The sequence below is a fragment of the Carlito syrichta genome, unplaced genomic scaffold (genome assembly GCF_000164805.1).
Source record: "Carlito syrichta isolate Samal-C Ts95f unplaced genomic scaffold, Tarsius_syrichta-2.0.1 Scaffold308079, whole genome shotgun sequence".
NCBI classification, from domain to species: Eukaryota; Metazoa; Chordata; class Mammalia; order Primates; family Tarsiidae; genus Carlito; species Carlito syrichta.
The window spans coordinates 855,524-881,829 of NW_007252175.1; the positions used below are offsets into that span (position 1 = coordinate 855,524).

General features: G+C 35.9%; 1 protein-coding gene across 4 annotated transcripts in view; it reads right to left on the minus strand.

Annotated features, from left to right (window-relative positions):
• The window catches only part of GRIA4 (glutamate ionotropic receptor AMPA type subunit 4), a 360,991-nt gene extending 334,691 nt beyond the window's left edge, over positions 1-26,300 (minus strand). For all 4 annotated transcript variants that reach the window (XM_008064832.2, XM_008064829.2, XM_008064830.2 and 1 more), the window contains exons 1-2: positions 25,810-26,300; positions 24,393-24,551 (exon numbers count right to left, since the gene is read on the minus strand). In XM_008064832.2, the coding sequence (XP_008063023.1) occupies positions 24,393-24,551; positions 25,810-25,897 (247 nt within the window). In that variant the 5' untranslated portion in view covers positions 25,898-26,300. The remainder of the gene's footprint in view (positions 1-24,392; positions 24,552-25,809) is intronic.
• Positions 26,301-26,306: the final 6 nt, after the last annotated feature.

Below are 26,306 nucleotides of genomic sequence, written 5' to 3' on the forward strand. Positions count from 1 at the left end.
TCTATTGTTAATGTCATGAACTGTATTTAAATTAATTATAAATTTCCATTACCAGTGTTAAGAGTAACAAAGCTTCTATTCATATCGCATATCATTAAAATTATCTAGCTTCAGAAAAAGTCTTTTTTAAATGGTTATTTTCACATCAGTAATGGACAGCACAAAATATGTACACAGCATTTTGCAGTTTTAATTTTGCAAATGTTCTAAATTCTTCTCTGTTTCCATACTTAACACTTTTACGCAAAAAGTATCAACATCATCATTTTGTATTGCTACATACTGAAGGAATTGTTCTGTAAAAGCCAACTGAGTTTGTAGGCAGTAAAAGTCAAACACATCAGACTGAGGGTCATGGGACGGTTTGATGGTAGCAACATACTTTGGCCTAATTGAATTCTAGCCAACTGCAGAAAACTGAGCATTTTTGCCTCCGCAGTTTGTCCAAAATGATTCATTGTTAAGGCACACTGCCACTCAACGTTATTGTTTTAAGATTTCTCTTTAAAAGGAGCTCATGGATTAAATAAGCATCCTTTTTTCCCAAAGCATATGTTTACAATGACCTTGTCACACCAGTGAGGAAACATCACCATATGGCTGCACTAAATGAGGCTAGACTTTAGACAATGGGTTTCCGAAACTGTGAACACCAGGGAAAGAGGGGAGAGCGGGTAGCCATCCTTTCTATTTTAGCCCTGGAAGTGGAGAGGCATCTTAGGTGATTATGTCGATGAAGAAAGAGAAAGAATGAAAATTTAGGATGTTTTGATTTGGTATGTGTGTCAGGTAGGATAAGGAAAGTAAATGAGACTTTGAATAAAAAGTCACTTTGAACTTTAAGAGTCCGACCTTGAACAAAATGAAAAATGGCAAAGAATTCTTTAGGGATAAAAATGAAAGCGGTGGGAAATTATGAAAGAAATATAGAATATTATGCTATCCACATTTTTGCAAATTTTATTCCCCTTTGTCTTAAAATGTACGTTTCATGAACAATACCTGCCTTTAATAAACATGAACATTTTACGCTATTAGACACCCCATTTGGGAGATCATCTAATAAAAACTGAACTGATGGAAACCAAGAAGGTATTTATCTTTTATTCTCTTTGCATTGGGAGTTACTCGTTTTGTATTCTGAAACTAGCTGCTTCATGTTAATGGATGATAAATACTCTTGATAATTAAAAGCAAATGTTTTGAGTACTTGCTGCACACATACATGGTAACAAGATTGTGAGGTAATGCCGCTTCGGGGTTCATATGAAATACTCAGTTCTTTAAGTCTTCAGGTAGCATTCTGTGTCAGCACTATAGAGATTACCTCCCATAACTTCTTGTTTCTAAACTGCCTTGAGTACCTTTTATTCCCCCCAGGATTTGACTTATAGAAACTAGTTGAAAGATATAAGGTTGTGATTGACTGAGATATTTAAATTCTAGATAAAAATGTGAAAAGGTATTCATATTGCTCAGATTCGAGGCCAAAGTCTGTCACTAACGCAATTTCCAGGGCAATAACGGTGAGGGTCACTGGAGGGGACCATTTGGCTGGGATGCTCAGAGCTGGAGGTTCTGCACAGAGTGAGGCAGCAGTCCCAGCAAGTGGGAAAAAGCAGCCTCTTCTCATACCTCTACTGACCTGTGAAATGGCATACATCCAGGACAAGCTTCGCCCGTGTGAGTCCCACAGAAATATAAAAATGTCCTTTCGAGTATTTCCCTTTGTCAGAAATGTAATTTCTGCAATTCCTATTTTTTATTTAGCCACTTCTCCTAAAGTAAAACCTGTAAAATATACAACGTGTATTCTTATGCCTGACACATACCGTGGGGCCGTTATTTGTCAGCACGAAGACAGATCTTCTTCATATTGTTTTCCCTTTCAAATCCTGGCTTATTTCTTCCAAGTCACAAATTTAGATTGAGACTAAAGTTTCCTAGTATGCTTGTAATTCATACACTGACATTCTATTTTACTCTTGCTCAGTTAATTTCCTATAGAGAGGTTAATTTCCCCAGTTCTGTTTTGTATTCCAAAGAAAACTGAAGATAATTCAAAGTCTCTAACAACATTATTTTAGAGAATATTTAAATATAGGATAATTATATTTGATTGCAGACATTTAAGAAAAAAAGCACAAGTTGCACTTTTATCTGTCAGTACACTCATCAGAAACACAGTATATCACCTAATTTATTAGTGTTTCATTTTTGAAATACTGTGAAGTGCTCTACGTGGGTGAAATGTTATTATCCTAGTTATTATAGACAAAGGTATTTGTGTTCCTTAAGTCCCACTCCAAAATTACACAAACCTTAACTCATTTAATAAAATATTGAAATTTTTATTTATAGTCCATTATTTTATAATAGATTTTCTGGACTTTTCTGACATTCACTTAAACCTAGGATATACCTGGCAATGTTTTATTTCCACTATCATGCAGGGGTTTCAGAAAATAATTTCCTAGATGTTATATAAGTCCATACAGGCAACTTAGAAAATTTGAGGACTCTCAGAAACTAAGGTATTAAAAAAGGACAACTCTTAAGCATATGTAGTCTTTTGCAAAATAGGTAAAACATCACAGAATTTGGAGACAGAGACTTGAGTTGAAGTCTGTTTTCTACATGAGGATACTTGGGCAAGCAGTAAGGTATTCAGAATAGTAGGTTAGTACATGCAGCAGGCACTGGGTTAAGCACTTTATAGGCAAGTTCTCCAAAACGCTCACGGTAGCCTTTTAGGCTCTTACTGCTATCCCTGTTTTGCAGTTCAGGAAACTGAGACTCAGAAAGGTTGAATAACCTGCCTAAGGTTATGAGATCCAGGAATTGGCAGAAACCCTTTTAAGCCTAAGAGCCCTAAGCACCAGGTTAGTTTCAGGAGTCTCATTTTCCAGTCTGATATTTTTAGTTATTTCCCAGTGCTGTTTGAGACTCAATTAGTGTAGGTCATAGGAAAGATTTTGTTAATGGTAAACTGGTTGTTACTTAAGTAATGTCAAAAAAGACCCTTCCAGGTCTGTGATTCTGATTTTGTTGTTGAACTAAATCTGAACTACAGCTCTTACAAGTGCAGAATTACTTTTCCATAGTACTAGAGATTTTCAAACTTGGTTTCAATTATTTTAATGAGGCATATCTAGAGACTCTTTGAAAGAAAGCATGGTATGGATAAGTTTGTTTTTCTTTAATGGTCTCTAAACTCCAGAACAATTACACTTGATCTGTAGATTCACAGCTTGTATAATAATTAAAATTTATATTTATACATATCTACTGAGGTTTCCTACAGTTTATATACTGTGTTACACACTATGTAAACTTTGCCCTCAAGAAACTTATAGTCTACTGATGTACAACTTCTGGATAATTTGTTAATTGACATTTTAGTGTTAGTTTCTTTGAATGTAATAGCAAACACTTTATATAGAAATACGTATAAAACTTTTAAGGAACGCCAATATTGTTAGCTGTGAAGCATAAGGTATGGTTTTAAAAAGGAAGTTGTTGAATTTCTGTCATTTTCAAACAATAATCCATATAAATGGAATAGTAAAGTTATTTTTAAATTGCAATCATTCAGAACAAGTCATTATTGAGCACCTATGGAAGTTTACATTTTTCATAATGTACAAAATAATACATAATGCACTACTGCACACAGGACAGACATTTCTAACTCAATCAGCTCCAAAATGAATCCATAATATTGCTTCAGGACCTTTGATTCCACATGTATTTTCTGATGAATAGCATCACCTTTCACTATCTTCTAGTTCACAATCCTAAAGATCCCTTCTTTCTCACCTCCTCAACCATAAAGCCCATTTTATGGTGTATGCCTGAAACTGAGTGAATGATGCAAATCACTATTTCAGTGATTACTGTGGTTATACTAACCCTTAGAGGACAATGTCTAAACACTGTATATGCTGTATTTTAACGCACATTGTTTTAAATGTTTCCAATTAAAGACAAAGCAAGATGTTTTTCCTCTGAAGTTATAATTTAAGCTCCTGGAACCAAAGGAGGTCAACGATTCACATAGCCAGGGAGCAGTAAGCGGGGACCCAAATCCAGGTCTGGCTCTCCAGGCTCTGCTCTACTTCTAGACCAGATAGCTAGATTTGGAGGGTTGGGAAAGTTCCTACCAATGAAAAGAAAGTGGAAAAAAACATTCAAAGCAGTGTGACTGTTTTTGAAATTGGGAAAATACAAATGACAGACACGTTTGAAAAAGACGTTCTTCTGTGGTGAGACGGGGAGCCAGCTAAAACTCCAGAGCAAAGAGAACTCAAAATAATGAGAAGCGACAAGACTTGAGAGAGTGGGACTTTATTCGTTTCATTATCCTTTCTTGTGTCTTGTCTTAATTCTTTAGTTGATACTGCATACCCATGCCAGAATTATAGTCCTTGAAGTCTATATACCAATCCCCTGCTCAAACAAATTCACTCTTCTTTTCTTGCCTTTTAAGGTACCAAGTTTATAATTAGGCCTCCCCGTTTTCCTTCCCTCTAACTAAATGCAAATCCAGCGAGATGTTCTGTCATGCCACCTCATCTCATTTTCTATGTTAGGATTTTCATTTGCTCTGTCCAATCCTTTTTTTATATCTTTCTCCTGCCTCCCTATTTATTCAAGACTAAATCCCATTGAATTAAGCTTTATATTTGTAATAAAGTATGACCTCTTCTGATACTACTACTTTGGGAATTACTATACAATGCATATCACCTTTTAATTTAACACTTACTTATCACCTTATTTCGTAAGTTACTTCTGTCCTTCCAACTCATGATAGGCTTTTTAAGGTCCAATATCACGTTTAATGCTCCTTTTCAACAACATTCATGCCACAATGAAGAAAGCAAGACAGTTGCCAAGTGAACATTCAATTAATTAAAGTGACAATTGAACACTTAGGAAGCTGCATATTAACAAGGGCCAATAATTTGGTAACAAACACACACAGATGCATAAAGCATATCAAATATGGAAGTGATAAGTAGTCTGGTGTCTGTGAGACAATGTGAGTGACTCAGATGCACAGCTGTTGGATCTAATCTTGGGTTGCCAAAGGATTTTGTTTTATTTAATTGCTCATTTCTCTCTATGCAAATTCTGACATCTAAGAAAAACAGTCCACTTTTACTTTATTAATCAGATTAGTCTGACCAATGCACAATATTTTTCCTTAGCTTGTTATCTCAGTTTTATATGAGACAGCCAAGCTATCCTTTGACCCTATGTGAAGAGAAAAGAGAAAACACCTTTTGAAGTAAATTATAAATATATGAAGAAACCCAAGCAGGGATGGTTGCCTCTGTCCAATGTAATCACAGCTTTTTCACATTACATTGAGATTTTCAGTGGTCTTCACTAGACTGTACGCTACTAGGCAGCGGAGAGGTCTGTGTACCATGAGTAGAATATTGCTTGGCACTTGAGACACAGAAATATCATCTTTGAAACTGGGTAGAAGTGAGAGGACATAGTAGGTGTAGATGCTTTGTATTAAACAAGGTGGGGAGTGGGAATGAGAGTGAATCTTCTTCAGAATTCTAAATGGCGAGCTGTGATATCCCTGTTCATGGCCAGACATCCTGGCAGGATCAACAATTAGGTGAAATAATCTACATGAGATATAAGAACTCAGAGGAAGGATGGAGGGCAACTTGTATGTATGACTGTCCCTTCTACCTGAAGATTCTCATTAGAGGACTCTTAGATTCTAAAGGTTGAAGGCAATGTGTTTTAATGAATAATGATTTGTGATCCTTTCCTAGGCATCTACTCATATGGGATAGTTCATAAAAATTGCTCTTAATTTTTGAATACTTCCAGTGCCCACTGACAGGCTGCTACATTTAATGCCTTAATTGGTGCTAAAAGATTGAATTAAAATACTAATATGTTTAAAACCATCAATCCCAAATCCCTCCTTTTCCATATCCATACCTTTAGTGAATATTTAGTGTTATTATGTGAGAGGCATTGAGCCACGAACCAAGCACTAGGGACAAATTTACTCACAAATATGGTAGCATCCGAGTCATTCAGGAGCTTACATTCCACGGGAAAGAGGACGTACGGCTAAACACTAATATGACACAGCAAGGTAAGTCAAAGGCGCCCTGGAATTATAGCAAAGGAGACTAAACCAGTCTGGGATGGGCAGAAAAAACGTGACCAGATATCCAAGAGCCGTCGGCTCAGTCATGCACTACTGTCCTTTCTGCCTAATTGAAAATAAGATATGCTCAGTAAGTTATAGATTTCTTCAGCTGGCAATGACAAATGCCTGTAATAACAAATTTCCTTGGTTCCTTTAATGAGCTAAAGTTAGCAAATATAATGACAATAATTTTAGTTTATTAAACCTGGTATTTTCATTTTAAATTAATTAAAGCATGCAACCAAAGAGATAAAGCATGGCAAATGCTAAGTGGGCCAGATAGTCTGACAATAAACCATGATATTGACTAAAATGCCTAAAGACTCTCCTAGTTTAGTTGTTCCATTTAGACAGAGCAAGAAAAGCTCAATATTTAGTGGCAAGATCACTGCCTTTTCTTTTATAGAGGGATTATCAATCAGAAAAAAGTATAAATAAATATGTTTTTTGTAAATATGTACAAATTCGGAAGTATTCAGATTAAAAATGGAAATTCTACATAGTAATACTAAAGAAAAATAATCACTAACAGCATTTTGGTATCGTCTTTTTCAATCTCATATATTATAGTTCTAATGAAATTGTAATCAAAAGCATACCTATATTTTTCACTCTTCCTTATATTGTTCATATTTTTCACGTTAGAAATCTCTGAAGCATGATGTCTAAGATATATGTATAATATTTATTATTTAGCTACCCTCTCAGATAAATAGCCCATTGGCTACAATCTAATATTACTCAAGGACTAGAGTATTTCTATCCCTAAATAGAAAATTTACCTTTGAAATAAATAAAGTATAAAAACATTGCAGTTTTGAAGATAAAATGCTCTTTCAGCAACAGTTCCCTCTCAATAAAAATATTCACACTTCTTTTATAATCTGTGATGTCATCACTTACATAAAATCAGGCATGTTTCCACACTTCCTTAATGTTTTCCTGATAGTAATCATTACCAAATCTTGTGAAAACAACAAAAATCAAATCATAAAGGCATGTACTTATTAATATGTACAGAAAACAAACGTTTTGATATATGATATATATAACAAAATATGGTTATTTATAAAGTTACTCTATATATGTTTGCTGTTTTTTTGTTTTTAATGAATAAATACACTTCCAAATAACACTGGGCAAAAGTATGGACATGAAAGTTCGTAATCCATTATTTTGAAGGGAATGAATAACCAAATCTTGCAAATTATTGGTTGCTATCCTATTGTATTTAACCTGTGGTAGGCTATGTGTGTGTGACCAGCCTGGGTAACATAGTGAGACCTCATCTCTACAAACAAATTTTAGAAATTAGCAGGGCATGGTGATTCATGCCTATAATCACAGCTGTTCGAAAAGCTGAGGCAGAAAGATTGCCTGAGCCCAGGAAGTTGAGACTATGGTCAGCTATGACCTTGCCACTCTGCTCCAGCCTGGGTGACAAAGCAAGACCTCAAATCAAAAACAACAACAACAACACAAAACAAAAACAAAGAAAAAGAAAAGAAAGTAGCTCTGACTATCCTGTAGTTTGTGATTGAATGGCAAGTCACAATTGTGGTATAGATTCTTATTTGTACCAACTAAATTAAATAAGTAACATCTGCCAAGAATGTCAACTTTAAATAGGGAAGAGTTGTCTGAAATTTAATCCGAAATGGAATATATTGTATTCTACCAGAATCTCTAGTACTCTGTAAGATTTAATTGCCTTTATATATATTATAATGGTGCTTGATTTTGTTTTCTTTCCTTCCACAAATACCAGCTCTTTTTCAACCTGCTTATTATCATAAAAGATCCGGTTTGCAGTTCTGAAGATACGTGGTTGAGATTGTAAACTAAGTATTTGTTGCTGGAACTATAACAGTCCTTGCTGGAAAATAGTGAGTAGAATTACACACAATAATGGGTTCCACAAACAGCGACTGAAGTAACAAAATAGCATTTCTTGTCTAGAAAATGGTTTCTTAGTGTATTTGGCATGGGAAAGGAACCATGCTTTGCTATATACATGAATGATGAACACTGCTGCTAGAAGTCTTTCTGAAACACAAACATAATTATGCTATACATTGCTTAAAATAATTCTTGCTGTTTCTGCACCAGAACACAGAACAACATCCTTAGCCTAGCCGTCAGGGCAATTTACGAGGCCCCTCCCTGTCTCTGCAGTGCTGACTCCACCCTCTTCTCTACCCCTCCACCTTTCTATTCTATCTTCTGTCAGCCCCCCAACCCATACTTTCTTCTCCGGTCACATGATTGTTCTCTAAAGTTGTCCATGCACGTACGCTTTTCCTACGATGCTGTTTTGTCTGTCTGCCTGAAATACTTTCTGTCTCTTTACAGCCTAGTAGAATCTCACGCATCTCTCAAGGCCCAAGCAGATTGTCACGTAAGTTCTGACTCTTTCCCCCACACCTTAAGAGCTTAGGAGAATGAGAGGTGAGGGAACAGGAACAGAAGACAGACTGAGGCGAGATCAACAGCAGTGTTTTCCCGTATCATTCTTTGACTAGGATTTCCAAAAATCTGTACAAGATGAACAATGCACCTATCTCTACCTGGACACTGTCCAGGATTGGTATGGTATACGCTTCTAAACAATTGGTGCTTTTAAAAATCATTCAACTAGCAATATGAGCTCCATAAATCATTATTACATTTTGAGCGCAACCTTTTTAATATCTGACTAGAACACTTTTTTTTTTCCTCTACCATGACACTGGCTCTTTTGTAATAAAATAAAATAAAATAATTTAAATAAAGAAAAAAAAATACATAAAGAGTCTGTAACAAATCCTAACATAAAATTGTTGGCACAAGTCAGAGAACCCTCACAGTCAACGTACTTCCTTAAATAGTCTGGCTGGATCTTAATTAATTTATTCACCCCCCCAACTAAATATTGCAAGGTAATGCTTTAATGAGCATTTCAAGGCTAGTGATTTTCCTATATTCATGGGGTCAAATGATTCGAACATTTTAATGGTTTTTGGTAAATTGTTACAAATTGATTTTCAAAGCTTGGCATCAATTTTAAAGGCTCCAGTTATCTTGAGTGACTTAAAATTCTCTTCATCTTTACCATCCAAATTAGCTAATTTGCTACGTAAAACTGTCTATATACTTTTAACTTTTTTCTCTGATTAAGGTTAAAAATACTTTATAGTTTGTTTACTAGACTTATTTATGCCAATTATGAATATTTTGCCCATTCTTTTAAATCTGAAGTGTGTGTGTGTGTGTAATCCTTTATCCAACATAACTGCATTGAAATATTTTCTCAAGATTTCACAGCCGCTATATTTGTTCTAATATTAAAAAATTATGACCATTGTTTTACTAAACTCTGGTGTAGTTATGTGGTCTTTGAGCTATGGCTGCCACCATGTTTTCTAAGCTTTGGTCTCCTCTCCTCCTTTGGAGAGGTGAATCTCCTCTCTTTCTTTCTACTTTATGTTCTAAATAAACTATGTTTTCTAACCTAAAATTTTTTTTTACAAGTGCTATGAAATGGCAGTCTTTAGGAATAATATGGGGGAATTTGATCAATTAATTATTTTTGAATTCACCCTTAACTGCCCCTACATACCTAAAAAGTACTGATTCATACTCCAGTGTCAACCTATATCTATTCTATATTCCAGTCTATTTTGAATTTTAATGAGCAATATGGATAACCATACCGTCAAGAGTCACATAGAATTTAAAATAGTTTATAACTAACTTAATTAAGATTGAAGGTGGTCTTGATGTTTCCAAGTAGATTGAAATTTAAGAGAGAACATAAAATCTCTCATGATAAAATTTAAAAAACACTTTTCAGGAAAGTCATGTGTAACTACTCATGTGGAAAAGAGAGCAGAGTGTGAAATTTTAATTGATCACAAATTTAACACAGACTGACACAATGATGTAATGGACTAAAACCCAAATCATCTTGAGCTGCCCTCTATGTGTAGAATGTCTAAATAATTGGAATTAATATTCTCACCCAGCCACATCAAGCCAGTTCATAATCATGAATATCAGGAATGTGGAGTTTTATTCTGTACCGATCATGACAGGAGTGTGGAAGTTAAGATAGGTCATTATATTTTAACAAAATCATAGTAATTTCAGAGGGCATTCAGAATTCCAAAACTTGGATGCTAAAAATTTGAAAAACTATATTATTTAAAGAAATGTTATTTAGCTTGGGGAAGAAAGTACTAAGGGGATGTGTGACATCTGTTTTTAAAAAATGTGATGGACAAGAAACTAGATTTGTTTTGTGTTATTCTATTTGGGCTAAGAACTAGTTACTCCAGATACCCAGTCAAGAAATGGGTTTCCTCCCCATCTCCCTTCCTCCCTACAGTGAATTGGCAAAGAACTATTGAGTATGAAACACTTATGTTCCAGGCACTGTAATACGCCCTTATGGTAGAGTTTTTAATACAGTGTCATCTTTGTTTCCAAGGAACTCACTCACAGTCTAACAGAAATGAGAAATCTCACTTTTTCTCTCTGTCATCCAAGACACATACAAGATATTGAAAAGGCTAAAAAGGAAATTCAATGATTTAAGCAAAATCTAACCTACATTTGTGTTTATGAGATTTCATCTAGACTTTTTAAATTTATAACCACAGCACCTCTGTACTACTTTCCAAAAATGATATGCATAGGTTTCTATGGCAGGTATTCAATATATAATGCATATATATGTATATATATTTTCTATATATATATAGAAATTAAGTACATAAAAACATATGTCCCTGATTTTTGTATATATAGTCTATATCTATATAGAATTCTCTATATATTAGTATACTACACACACACACGCACACACACACACAACATAAAAACAAAAAAATTAATTTTCTAAAAGAAAAACACTTTTACTAAATAATACATTTTTAATTGAGCTTCCTCTTTGTCACAGCAAAGAAAGAAACATTTTGACTTACAAAATTCCTATTATGAAAGGAAAAGGCATGCAATGTTTTTAGGAGAAAAAAAATCTCTCTTGATGCTAAATCTTTGGAACAAAAAAGAAATGAAATCTCTTTAAAACTTGACTAGGTAAGACTGTTGGAAGTTGGAAGTTAAGTAATTAACCAAGGATAACCTAGTGTCAAATAAGGAAGAAATAAAGCATTGCAGAAACTCACAACTTGTTTGTGAAATTTACTACACAAGGTTCAATGTAGAATATCAAGCCTTGAAAAAAATAATATTAGACATTAGACTCGAATCCCTCTTTCTCAAAAGTCTTCTACTTCCATGAGTTTTGAGAAGTGCTGAGGAAGCAGCCAATGTCTGAACAGATGGGATTCTCTTGAGTGTGCTTACTAGTTCACCTGGGCTCCCCAAATGTGCTTCCTTCTACTTTCAAAGTAGTTTGTATCAGCATTTTCAGGTTCTTTTGTCAGCAGACACCAAATATTGTAAGCACCTAGAAGTTCTTTTCTACTAGATTTAAATGTATCGAAGTGCAATCTGGCCAGCACAACATATGTGAATTTATATTAACAGTCTCAACTTCTTCCTTTTAGGACTTATTTTCCTCCTACACAGCCCTTGGTTCTAAAAATTTTTTTTTCTATTGGGGAATATAGATGAAACATAGAGAAACAAATAGAAGACAATAGCAATTACAGATTGTGATAAACCAAAGATGATCATTAGGTTGGTAAGATGATATAGAGCGACTGATATTTTAGAGTGGGAGGATTAGGCTAGAGAGTGTAACGACCAAGGCATTCTGAAGTGGTGATATTTGTCTTAAAGGTTCAGAAAACTCTAGTCAAGGAGATAGCTGGATTGGAGGGCTTCAAGAGAAAGAAATGGCAAGTGCAAAGGCATAGAGGAAAGATGACCAGGGTTGACTGTAGCATGGTCAATATGGCAAAGAAGTGGGCAAGGGTCAGATCATGCAGGACCGTAGCGAAGATGTGGATTTTATCCTGAGAGAATGAAACCCCCCCGGAGGGCTCTAAGTAAGAAAGGAGCAGACTTTGATTTCGAAATTCAGGCCCCTGGCTCCCGTATGCAAAGAAGATGGAGGAAGATCGAGCGCAGAAGCAGGAAGTTAATTATGAAACTGTCAAAGCCATATCGTTGACATGGATGGCAGGTGTGGTGTAAGAGATGGAGGCCGTGAAAACATCTGTGGTGCACTTTGGAGGTAGAAACAAGAGGACTTGGTCAGATCGTGAATGACAATCAGAAGAAAGAGAGAAAAATCCCCAACAGTAACAGAAGGAGTAAGATAGTAGATCAGATATCAAAATTGGAAACATGACCCCGAGGGTCTACCAGAAAAACGGTAGGTAAGTGAAGAACAGTAAATAGGAGAAATTCAAAAGACATAAAAGGCAGAATTTCTACCCAAGCTCAAATTCAGTCAAAAAGGGGAGTCAGGCCAAGTGTGGTGACTCACTCCTGCAATTCCATCACTTTGGGAGGATTGCTTGAGTCCAGGAGTTCCATACCATCTTGTGCAACATAGCAAGACCTCGTCTCAAAAAAAAAAAAAAAAAAAAAGCAAAGGATGGTGGTGCATGACTGTAGTCCCAGCAACCTGGGGGACTGAGATGGAAGGATGGCCAGGAGGTTGAGACTGTGGTGAGTTATAATGGTGCCATTGTATGTCAGCCTAGGCAATAGAGTGAGACCCTGACTCAAACAAACAAACAGAAAACAAAATGCACAAATATAGCAACTCAAAGAATTTATAAAGAAATAGCTCATTCAAATAAATAATGCAGAAAAAAATGAGTAAAGATAAATTCTTAACACACATAAGAAAAAATTGATATAAATAAATATAATATTTAAAACCATAAGGCTATTAGAAAAATGCGGTATAACATTTTAGGGATAGGAACACTTTTATAAGCATAACACAAAACACAGAAGCATAACACAAAATAAGAAAATGGGTAACTCTTTCAATTTGACTAAAGAGAAATTTGAAATTCAGTCTAGGCAACATAGAAAGACCTCATCTCTACAAAAAAATAAGAAAAAATTTTTTTAAATTAGCTAGGTGTGGTGGTAAGTACCTGTAGTACTAGCCACCTGGGAGGCTGAGGCAGGAGAATTGCCTGAACCCAGGAGGTCAAGGCTGAGGTGAGCCCAGAATCGTGTCACCGCACTCCAGCCTTGGTGACAGAGTGAGACCCTGACTAAAAAACAAAAACAAAAACAAAAACCTTGAAATATCTGTATGGCAAAAGACATCATAAATAAAGATAGAAGCCAAAGGCAAAGTGGAAAAACATTCACAACGTATATGACAAAGGGCTAATTTCTACAGTATATAAAATATTGTTGTAAATAAAGAAGAAAACATTGGCAAAGGAAAAGAAAAACTAGCTCAGGGAGAAAGCACACAGGCCTTATAGGAGAATTTTCTCAGCTTCATGATTAATCAAAAGTATGCAAATTAAAGCAGCAGGTAGAAGTCATCTTTGTCCACCAGGACAAGTGAAGATTCAAGAGACTGATAATGACTAGTGTTGGAAGGTCACAGGAAAACAATTTTTCTCACACATATGTGTTTCGCCATTTTTTTTTTTTTTTTTTTTTTTAGTTGGAGTCTCACTCCGTCGCCCAGGCTGGAGTGCAGGGCCACGTTCACGGCCACCCCAGTATCGACCTACTGAGCTCTGGCAATCTTTCCACCTCAGCCTTCCAAGTAGCCAGAACTACAGGCATGCACTATCACGCCTGCCTAAATTTTTGGTTTATTGTAAAGACGAGATCTCACCATATTGCCTAGGCTGGTTTTGAACCCGCAGTCTCAGGCAATCCTCTTGCCTCAACCTCCCAAAGTGCTGGGATGACAGGCTAAGCCACCGAGCTTGGTCATGGTTCAACATTAAATAACATTTTTTTAGAAGAAGATATGATAATACCTACTAAAATAAAAATATACAATATTTGACATGATGACTTTACTTCCTGAAATTGATCCTTGAGGAATAGTCACACAAGTACATAAAGAGTTTCTGATGTTGTTGTTTGCACTATTAAAAATGTGGGAACAAATATGTGGAAATAATCTAAACGTTGATGTCCAGGAGACTGAGTACATTAATCACAGAAACATTATACAATAGCATGTTATGTATCGGTATAAGAAATTGGACAGTTCTTATACACTGACGTAATTAAATACTTTCATTTCTAGATATATTTTAAAATTTTTTTATCTATTTAAAAATTTTCTTTGTAGATATGAGATCTTGCTATGTTTCCCAGGATGGTCTTAAACTCCTTGGCTCAAGTAGTCCTCTTGCTTTGGCCTCTGTAAGTGCTGGGATTACAGACGTAAAGCACTGAGCTTGACTAGATTTCTAGATATATATTAGAAACTTATGTTAATAGTACTCTTTAGTACTCTAGGTCTACACAGAAAAAGATAAAAGAAGTCTGGAAAGATCTATTGCAAACTGTTTACTCTGTCTCCAAGTGATAAGACTAAGGACTATTTTGACAATTTAAGACAGATGAATTATTTACAATTTCTACAAGTATGCATGCATTTTTAGATAAACATAAAATATAGAAAACACAAATGTAATATATTTAATGTTACTGATGAAAAGTGCTTATTTTAGAACAAGCATTTAAGCAATAAAAATAAGCAAACACTGATTATGACTTATGGTGTAATTTTTTGCTATATCTGCAGAACTATAGTGACTTATTGGAAGAACGCATAAATTTCAATTTTTTTTACCTTTTAATTATAACATAACATTGAACTTTTTAGAGATAATACCAACATTTCATTAAGTCGGAGGCAAGTGATAATGCTGTAAAAGGTGAAGTGATTTTGATCTAGGGTGATTTAATATAGTCATCATGATATTTATTTGGAATCCAAAAACTGATGTCAAAAAAAACCAAAAAACTGAAATAGAATATCTGATATCCAAGAAAATCTTAAAGCACTTGGGAAAACAGTTTTGAATATCTGTGGTTATCCTGAAATCAAGTAATGCTCCTATAAAAAATATTTTGGCTGGCCAACTAATGAAGCACCCAACACTGTTTGCAAAACAGTTAAAAGAGTCATTTAGTCATTTTTACACATGGTTGTATTTATGACACAAATTTGGCAATATCAACTAATGAGGGTGTTACCATTTAGAATTCCGAATTTTGTGTGTTGCATTAAAAAATCACATAGAAGAAAAAATACATACATATTTGTTGGGGTGAATAAAAGTTGCGAAAGTGGTAGCTTTGAGTAAAAAAATCTTGATATTTAAGTTATTAATTTTTCTGTAGTTAACCAGCTACAATCACGCTGAGTGATAAGAGGTACTGTACTGATCCAGATTCCATGATGTGATAGGTAGGCAAAGAGTGTAGTGGTTAAGAGAACTGATTTTTTTTTTTTTTTGAGTTGGAGTCTCACTCTGTCGCCCGGACTGGAGTGCAGTGGCTGCTCCTGGTCACCGCAGCCTCGACCTGCTGGGCTCCGGCGATCCTTTCGCCTCAGCCTTCCAAGGAGCTGGAATTACAGGCATGCGCTACCACGCTCGGCTGATTTTTTGATTTATTGTAGAGATGAGGTCTTGCTGCCCAGGCGGGTCTCAAACCCGCGGGCTCAGGCAATTCACTCACCTCAAAGGCGCGGGATTACAGGCTGAGCCACCGAGCCCGGCTAAGAGAATTGATTTTAAATTAAGTTGTTCGGGATACTTTGCGGTCTTGAACAAATTTTCCTAGCTATTCAAAATCTTCAGTTTCTCCACCTATAAAATGATAATAACAGTAATAATGCCTACTCCTCAGAGTTGTGTAAATGTTGAGATAACAGAAAACACTGGTATACAGCACTGCATTACAGTAGAGAAGCTATTATTATTATCAGAGGAGGAATGAGTTTCAAAGAACAAGGAATTGTCAGCAATGTCAAATTCCTGCAAACCATCCTGAGAGGAGGGCTAAGAAACAGCAATTGGATTTACTAATTTGTAAGTCACTGATGACCTTCAAGAACATGGCGTTCCTGGAGCGGTGAGGGTAAGGGAAAAGATAAATATGATAAAAATAGAATGAGCTGATGCAGAATACGTAGCACTTATGATAGTAAGTGAAGTGATAAGAATCCTAAGATGAGAGATTGAAAGGCTGAAGACCAAGCCAAGGATTTTCCCACTGAAATCCACTGATTATTTTCTGTAAGTTCTTTGTCAGGGAAGAAGTTAGTGGAGATGGATTTTATGAAAAAGTTCCTGGTTGGTTTCAAGGCTAAATTTTATTCTGCTTCTAAAATGATGAAGATGGGGAATGAAGGGCTGTTTGTTAATCTAATTTATGTGTGGCTCCTTTAGAGCTGAAGTACCGGGCCTTTTTCGTGACTGGAACTCATTGAGTAGCTGTTCAAAAGTTTATTTGTGTCTCTGTAAACACACACACACTGTGCACAAGTACACACAATTTTGCATAAAATTAGGAGAATTCATTGACCTCCTTTAATCTATCAATGAGACAATCCTCCCTCTGAATGGTCCATAGATCTCAGATAAATCTACCCTCTCTTGGGACTTAGGCATAATTTTGACAAATATGGTTTTAGACTTGTATACATAAATTAAAATTAACAATTCAGTGAGAGTCAAAAAAATTTCTATGGAATATCGACAGAATATATTTATTTAAAACAAAATGCTTTTTCCAAAATATAAATATAAATAATGTAAATGTTAAGTCTGTCTCAGAAATAAATGTTCCATATGACACAGAAAATGAAATACAGTGCCGGGCTCAGTGGCTCAGCCTGTAATCTCAACATTCTGGGAGGATGAGGTGAGAGGATTGCCTGAACCCATGGGTTTGAGACCAGCCTGGACAGCTTGATGAGACCTCTTCTCTACAATAGATCGAAAAATTAGCCAGCCATGGTAGCGTACACTTGTAGTTCTGGTTACTTGGAAGGCTGAGGTAGAAGGATCGTCAGAGCCCAGAGGGTTGACACTGGGGTGGCCTTGAGTGTGCCACTGCACTCTAGCTTGGGCAATGGAGTGAGACTCCAACTCAAAAAAAGAAAGAAAAAGAAAAAGAAAAGAGAAAATGTAATACAGTTAACTGAGTTCTACCTGTAGGCAGAACATCCTAATATTCTGAAAATTTGTATGTGGCATATGTGATTTCCCTGCATTAATAGATGAAACCGAGCCTCAGAAGGGTTCATATCTTACCCACCATCAGGCTGCAAATTCAAAGTCATCTGACTCAAAAGTCCCAAGTACATTATTTCTCCCTATCTCCAAATGACAGAGGATAATATTTTAGGCCAATATAAACACATGATTATGCTGTAGTGGAATCTCGGTGGAGTTAAGAAAGGCTGCTTTTTTTTCTTCCCGGAAAAAAATACAAAAATAAAGAAACAAACAAAAAGTACTCTGAAAATAACAAAGAAAAGACCTATGTTAAAGATATTACAATCATGCTTGCAATCCTTTATTTAAACTCTGCAGACTTTGACAAGGTCAACCACATGAAATTGACATTCTTCACACCTCTTGGCTCCTATGAAATTACTCTTGCCACATTATCCTCTGGGGTCTCTGGTCCTTCTCCTTCAGTTTCCTTTGTTTTTTCCTCTTCCTCTCCTTTCTCCTCAAATACTGGGTTCCTCCTAGAGTTTGGTCCTCAGTGGTCTTGCCCTGCTTCTGCTCTCTCTGGGTGACCTCCTTCACTTCCAAGGCTCTCGCTCTCACTGATCACCAGTCTTCAGCTGAGTCTGAACCCAAGAGCTCCAGACACTTATTCAACTCTCTCCTGAATATTTCCCTTTGGATATCTTACTAACACCACAAAATCAGTATGTCCACACTCAAGTCACCTTCTCCACTCAGGTCTGCTCCTTCTCCTGTGTGTCCCTTTTTTCCTCACTACCTAAACATTTGCCCAGGTCAGAAACCTGAAAAACCATCTTTTATTTTACCATACTTCCTCTCCACCCTCCCACCGAGACCTCCCACAAACCACTACGTCCTTTCAAAAATTCCATGCTATTGGATCTATGTGCTTTTTGTCTCCTCACTGCTTCTACTTTTAACCACGCATCCATCATTCTAAATTTTATTACTTCAGCACTCAGCTAACTGATCTTTTCCTTCCCATTTTGTCCTCTTCCAACTCATTCTTCCTCTTGCAATCAGCCTGTACTTTGTGAAATATAAATCTGGTCATGTCATTATTATGCTCAAATCATTTATGGTCCTCCTTTGTATTCAGAAGAATGTCCTGACGTTCAAGACAGCTACAGATCTGCAAAGCCTCTCCCTTTAACACACTTCTGCTTCTCACACTCAGTATTACTGGCAGACTAACCCATACTCAGTGGCTCCTGAATACCTGGTTCTCTCACACCTTGGTGTCTCCCTACGTTCCTCTTCTTTGGCCAGGCATGCCCTCCTTCCTCTTTCTTTTTCGAATGACTCAACTAGACCTTAATACCCAGAGCAGGCAATATCATCTTTAGGGTGGTATTCCAGGACTGATGTAATAATCATTCCTGTCTTCATCTCTCTCCTAGCCCTTTTTCTCTGTCACAGCATTTCACCATACTAGACCATAAGCCGTACTGTAATCACCGGTTTGTCTCTTTCTCATGAACTATCAGCTCCTTGAGGTCAGCAAATACACTTGTAAGTTTCTGTGTTGTGAGTTGCTAGCATAATGTCTTGAATAAAGTTGCTCCTGATAAATATGTTTCATGAGTAAAAGTGGATACATTCATTATCTAATCAAATGAATGAATGGATAGCTTCATTACATAATATGACTTCAGCCTTTGCTGTATCACTCAATGTCATGTGATTAATGAATAAGTTGCCCAGAACTGTCTTGCCCTATTTTCTTCAAAACGTTGCAGCTAAATTAGAGAAAGGATAAATGCAAGGTTTTTTTTCTTTCTTCACTTAAGCAAGTATATAGATGTCATATATTTTCACATCCTTATGGCCTCCTGATAAAAGTACTAAGATAGCGTGCATAAGACCTGGTTCAAACCCTGGCTTTGCAATTCGTTACTTCACAGTCTTTGGAGAGTAAAGTAACTCCTTTGAGTCAAAGCTGGCTTGACTACAAAATGATTTTTCTTCTCAGCTGTCTCACTGTTGGATTAACTTGAGGTCGGATAAAATCATGCATATAAAAACAGTTTTAAAAGTATGTGTTGTCACAAAATGTAAGGTGCATTGTATTTATTCTTCATTTAAAATCTAGACAATAATAGTATTACTCTGCAATTGAAGCATACACATATACATATATGTGTGTGTGTGTCCAATTTACCTAATATGTTTGTTTGTTTGCAAAGACAACTATTTTGGTATCCACATGAAATATAATAGTGTGATATTTTATTTAATATATAATTTCCCAATGCCAGGAAGTAAGACATTTCTTCTTTGGAAAATAAATGACACTTGGAACAATCAAGATTGAAAAAAAAAGTTAAGTTTTTTGACAACTTTCTGGACGCTTAATCCTGTCACAACTCTGAAATATGTCAATGAGAAATTTGCATCATTCTATCATTTATGAAAGGGACAAACCATAGGAGTATCACTCATATCTTTGTTATTAGTCTCAGGATGAAAAATTAAGGTAAGACAGGAAAAAGCAAACCACTAAAGAATTATTTCAAATTATCATGGGATCTGGCTATCAATTCAAAATAAGGAAACCTAGTGAGAGTTACAGTAGAGTCACATCACTATTCATTTTCTCCCAAACAATAGTCAAACAGTATTTAATTCTAATGTATCTTTACTAACAACTTTGCAAGTCAAACCATCAAAATTTTATCTTTAGCATGTTTACAATTACTATATTGTCCAATGTAAACCCTTAGAGTGCCTTTTTAGGGCTTCATGTTCCTGGAAGAGAAAATGTACCATCATATTTAGACTTTGTTGAGTTAAACCCCCAATATTGTCTTATTTAATCCACTTAAAGTCAGTGAGTTTTTATTACGTACCTACTACATAAGTGGAAAATTCTTCAGAGTCTGCTGGACGTAGTGTCACATTTTCAATATATTTAAATGAACCAAACGACTCTATTTTATATACCAAACTGCTTTTACAAGTATCACTCATCGTCGATATTTAGAGTTGACAAGGACATCATCCACATCAGAACTCATATTCAGCTTTTGAAAATAACACCTTTTTCATCATTACTAGGGTTTAATATCGATTCTATTTGTGATTTTTACAAATTCTCAATCCATCATCTTTTAAACAATTGAATAGAATGATTTTAGACACAAAAAATGAGCAAGAAAAATGCCTCATTAAAAAAAAAAGAAAACTATTAACCAATTGGTTCATCCTAACAAAGTTTAAAAAGTTGGAAATATTCTATGAAATTATTTTATTAGTCCACCAAGATGAGACAGTACGTGAGTACTTGATCTGTTGTATTATGTACTTTCTATTGCCGTCCAAAATTTAAATGGGTAATTTCAGAAACTGAATATTTGTGGATTTTATTGTACAGAAACTTCTTTTTAAAGGACTGATTCTTTTATGGGGTTCCTAATGTAACTGAATTAAACCAATAATGGCAGTATCTCAAATATTTTTATCTTTTAGAAAATTTAGTGATAGACATTTAGTATTTTGGTTATTACTTTTGGTCAAATTTAACATATATCATCCTTGAAACCAAAATATCTATATCCATTAACTACTGAAAAATGAAAGAAAACTGCCTGCTTTTGGGTTGTCTCAAATATTTTTCAAAGGCTATGTTTGCAAAGATAGCTATTTTTGTATCTACCTGAAATAAAATAGTATGAGAGTTTAATTTTTAAAACGTCCATATTAAATGTATCTTTAAAATATTCATTTTTTTCATTCTTCATACAGTGAGTATATCATGACAGAAATATGTGTACTTTTAATCACATTTTGAAATTTGACTACAAGGACTATTTATTATAGTCATGTTTTCTGTTATTGAAATGGTTATAATTATATACTATCTGTATTTCATATAATTTTAGTTTAATATTCATCAAAGTGTGAGTTTCCAACAATGTGAATAGTTAAAAAGGAAAAACAATATTTCAACCTAATCTTACAGAGATTAGATACTGTTGAAATTAAATTCAACTATAAGCCAAAATTATCTGCCCCTCCCACAGGAAATTGGAATTTATACCCCAAATGATAAGTGAATTAGTCAGGTTTAGACTTATGTATGTAAACTCTATACATAGAATACTTTAGAATGTCAAAGTATTCTCAGAACACTAATTTAATTTTGAGGCAGAAGAATCAGTATGAAATTATCTCTCCACTAGATAACCAACACACTTTATTCTTTAATTTGACTTTTTTCTTGGTGTATACATTCCACAAAACAATAAAACAAGTTCTGTAAATGTGCTTTATTCACAGACAATCTAGACCCCACAGATTTACAAGAAACACTGTAGGAAAATCCCAATTAAAATAAACCTAACCAGTCACATACTATGTCTTTATATTCAATCTAACATGACAAATTAAAAAACCCAGTCTGTAACATGGTGAGGAATAAATTTAATGTTAATTCTCTAGAATATTAAGTTTCAAGACCTATTTTTACCCTTTTGCACCCAAAGGCTCAGAACTTGATAAATGAGGTTGACTTATACCTACTGCTTACGTTTCACTTTTAATTAGACTGGAAAATCACGTGTGTTTGTCCTCGGTCAGTCCATTCAACAAACACCAATCACCTGACCCACATTCTCCCGTGATTGATTTTTTCCCAAATTCTGCTTAAATTTGTCTGGGGAATGCTCAGCATATTCATTTGTCAAAATAATTTTCCTTTTATTTACTAGAAAATGTTTTCTCCTATTTACAATTTGTTTTTGAAAATATTTGTAAACACCTACACAAATCAATTACGTGTGATTATGAAAACAATCAAATCACAAACATTGTGTTATACTTTGATTCAGAATAAACAGACTTAAAGCTTACTTGTGTCAATGGTCTCAATCCTAACATGCTAAAGAATAGCAGAATATATAGTTCATGCTTTTTCTACTTTTTAGTTCTGTATGCAGCTTTCTATCAATTTCATATGGTTTCAAGTACTTTACCAGTATCATTTTATTTCATATGTATTTTATCACATAAATAAAATAGTCCTAGTTAAAATGATCCCAAATGAGGTTAACAGGCGATGAAGAGGAAAGAGGGATTAGCACTAAATAGTTTAATTGCTGAAAGTCATAATACAACTTTAGAATATTTAAGATCTTTACTTATAAATAAAAAATAAAACTAATATATTTACCACTTCCAAGAAAATATTTCCAAATTTATTAATAATAATAAATATTTAAAAAGTAATTTATTGCTGGTAAAGTACCTTTGCATATGTTTGGATCATGGATTAATTTTAAAGTTGGTAACATTTGTATTGATAGAGCCTTAGGCAAGATCTGAGAAAAATATTTAAATGAAGAGATAATATTCATGTATGAAGAAGAATGCTTTCCCTAAAACCATTGGAAATGTTGACATCCCTTTAAAAACTTGAAACATGAAACTAATAACTTAGAAAATTTACAAAAATGACTATTCACAAAACCTCGTTCTAATTTATGTGAATTTCTGTTAAAAAAATAATTCCTTTTTGCTCTAACTTAATATTAATTTTATCACTAAATACATCAAGTGACTTTTAAAATTAAGTTATAACTCATAGAAGCTATAGCCTTTCTGAAAAATAACACAATTTTGACAGCTTACAAAACTGCCAAATGCTTCAACCTCTTCATGAAACAAACTTCTAAAAAGAAGTAATAGACACCAAAAATTAAGAAAACGTAATTGTGCTGTTAGACGAATTGCTGTCAAATAAGTATGAATTAAAATATCTAAGTTGAAATAGATGTAAAATTCTTTGTTTTCGGTTTCACTTGTTCCCTCGTTCAGTACACTTTCATGTGCTGAAAATATTTTTAAATTAAAATACATCCGACTTGATGTATGGAAAATGCTTTACAATTCTGAATAAACCTTTTTATTACTGCTGAGAAAACATGCAAAATGTGATGCAGAAACTATTCTTTATGTCTTATGTAATCTATAGCCACTATCTTAACATATAAATTTAGAACAATGTAAGCTAGCGTAAGAAAGTGAGGAGGTATCTGAAACGTGTACTACCACCAAGAGTGAAAAGGCAGGACAAATACCATTTCAAAGTGTTTTACCTTAATGCTCAGCTGATGATATTTTTTACATTAAGTTACACAGTATCTTGGCGGAGAGGACTGCATAATTGTTTCCTTATAGCATTGGGTAAGGTTACCAGTTTAGTTTCATTGTGTGGGATAACAGATCCAGCTGGGTGGGTTTGTGAATTTAAGTGGACAGGAGACAAACGTGATTTGGCACCAAAGTGAAGATTCATGGAGCTACATCCATAGGATACATGCATTACGTGATAGTAACAGACATTTACAACCCAGAATATAAGAGCAGGGCAGCCTCAAGTGACATCACCAGATCATCTGCAGCGTCAACCAACCGACTCACTATATCTCCTCCACACCACCACTCCTCTCTTTCTCACTATTAGCAAGACTTCCATCACCTTCACCCATGTAAAAGAGCATGTGTCTTCTTTAAAAGCAAGACCTATGCTTACTTAAGTGGAAAGCAAATAAGAAAAACCAAAGGAACAAAATAATAATAATAAAAACTAGACAGAGTGCATGTTTCACTAAACTGACATTCAAATGATAAGAATAACACTGAAATGTTAAAAGAGAATTTAACTTGGGTTTTCCAGATAAGATTTGAAGAAAAGAGGAAGGAAGAGAAAGAAAGAAAAAGGGAAGAAAGAAAGAAGGAGAAAGGAAGGGAAGAAGGAAGGAAGGAAGAGAAGAAAGAAAGAAAGAAAGAAAGAAAGAAAGAAAGAAAGAAAGAAAGAAAGAAAAAAGAAAGAAAGAAAGAAGAAAGAAAGAGAGAGAAAGAGGGAAAGGAATCAGCTGAATTTCTCTGAGGCCGTATCTTGTTTTAACTCTGATTTGCTCTGAAACTAGATAAATGTATCTTGATTCTTTTCTGAAAAAATAAATAACAAAGAGGAAGGGGAGTTCAATTGCCTCATTTTAATTATCTTCTAATTTATCCATAACTTATTTACTTACAGGCATTTGTTACAGCAAAACTGTTGGCTGTCTCAATGTTGTCCACATGAGGTACCAAATTAAAAGGAGCTTCCGACGCATTGGGGCTGGTGTTATGAAGAAAAATTGCTAATCGAAAAGCAGTGTATTCCTGATCCGTGTTTCGGATGAAGAGACCACCTATCAAAGACAGCAGGAAAAGCACATTCAGTGTTTCCTCTTGTAAACGTCCTACCCACCCCAAGCACTGGCAGATCTACTGCCATTCACAAGCACATACAATTAAGGAGCCCTCCCTGCCACATCTTGGGTGACTGCCCTTTGTCCCCTAAGATGCATGCTTGGTGTTTCAGTCTTTAGAGCAGCTCCGTGTTTTTTCTTGTCCCCATTTGTTAGGATCACAATGACCTCTGAGACCATGGAGTGTGTGTTCCTTTCTCTCCCTTTCCCTCCCCAGGATTCCAGCGCCGCTACATCAGCCAGCTCTGGGCATCTCTCTCTCTCTCTCTCTCTCTCTCTCTCTCTCTCTCTCTCTCTCTCTCTCTCTCTCTCTCTCTCAGATGCATGCAGATGAACTGGAAGAGATTTGCACTAAATCTCGGAAACGAAGGCACGGTGACATGTAGGGAAGAGGGGAATCAGAAAGGGGAGGTGAACTTTGTTTTTCTGCAGCTCGTGGACTCAGCCTCGATAGCTTCGTTGTGTGCACAGTTCACGAGAAATGATGCAGTGTTGAAGCTGGGCTTAGCTGGAAGAAATTCAATAGCTGCGTCCCATTAAAAGACAGGAGAGAACAGCAGGGGAAGCCAAGGATGGTGGCGGGGGGAGCGGGTGGGGGTCTCTGGAAATAAAGTCCAGGCAGAGAAAGAAGGGCAACAGCTTCGCCAGGAAAACAAAACAAAAGAAGAGAAGGTTCCTGGAAAGGGATCTAACTTTGGAATCTGCTAACCGGTAGCAAGAAAAAACAGGGGGTGCGGGTGGAAGGGTTTTTTTGCCCAAACAGTGCCTTTCTGTAATAACGAGAAAACTACGGCGTCCAGCCTGGGAAGAAGTGGATTTAAAAAAAATTTTTTTTAAACAAACTCGACATCTTTTCATGCTCTGGAGAAAGGGATGAAAAGAAATATCTTATAAAATACAACCAAACCCCAATAAGGTTCTCCCCCAACTTATTCCAACCCCACTTAAGCGACTATCACCGAAGGTGGAAGTAGGGATATGGGCTGAGGACGATGGGTGGGCTGCCCTGGGCATATTCCCAAGGAACCTGCACCCAAGAGGAAGTCTTTCTGTAAAGGAGAGAGAGGGAGAAGAGGGAAGCAGAGGGGAAGGGAGCCGCTGAAGCTTTCCCTGGACTGCTTACCAGCAACTCATTTAACTCACTTTCGGATACCCGCTACAGCCAGCCACATGCACACCCCACCGGGCCAGAGCTTACCTATTTGCACGCTGCTCGGAAAGGCTCCCATGGCGAGTCCCCAAAATCCAGAAAACAACAAGACAATCTGTCTGCAAATAATCCTCATCTTCTTTTCTCCTCTCCCTGGCGCGCGCTCTCTCTCACACTCTTCCTAAAGGCTGTTTAGAGAGGCATTGAAGACGATGGCGCTAAAATTAAAAAAAAAAAAAAAAGAAAAAGAAAAGAAAAGGAAAAGAAGAAGAAGAAAAAGAACGAACAGGAGAGAGGTTTGCGTGGTTTCAGAGGTTGACTGTTTCCACCTAGCAATCCATCGCGAGCTGCCAGATTTTTCCCGCAGTCTCCATAGCCCTGGGAGAGGTTTTCCGTCCGGCTGCAAATGTTGCACATGCAAAAGATGGTGGTGGAGCGTCTAGTGGCTGCTCGCGGGGACGAGACATGCGCTCTCTCGGTGCCTCGCTCGCACTGGCGCTCGCCCCTCGCCTGCTCGCAGACACACAAGCGCCGGGGCCGCGGCC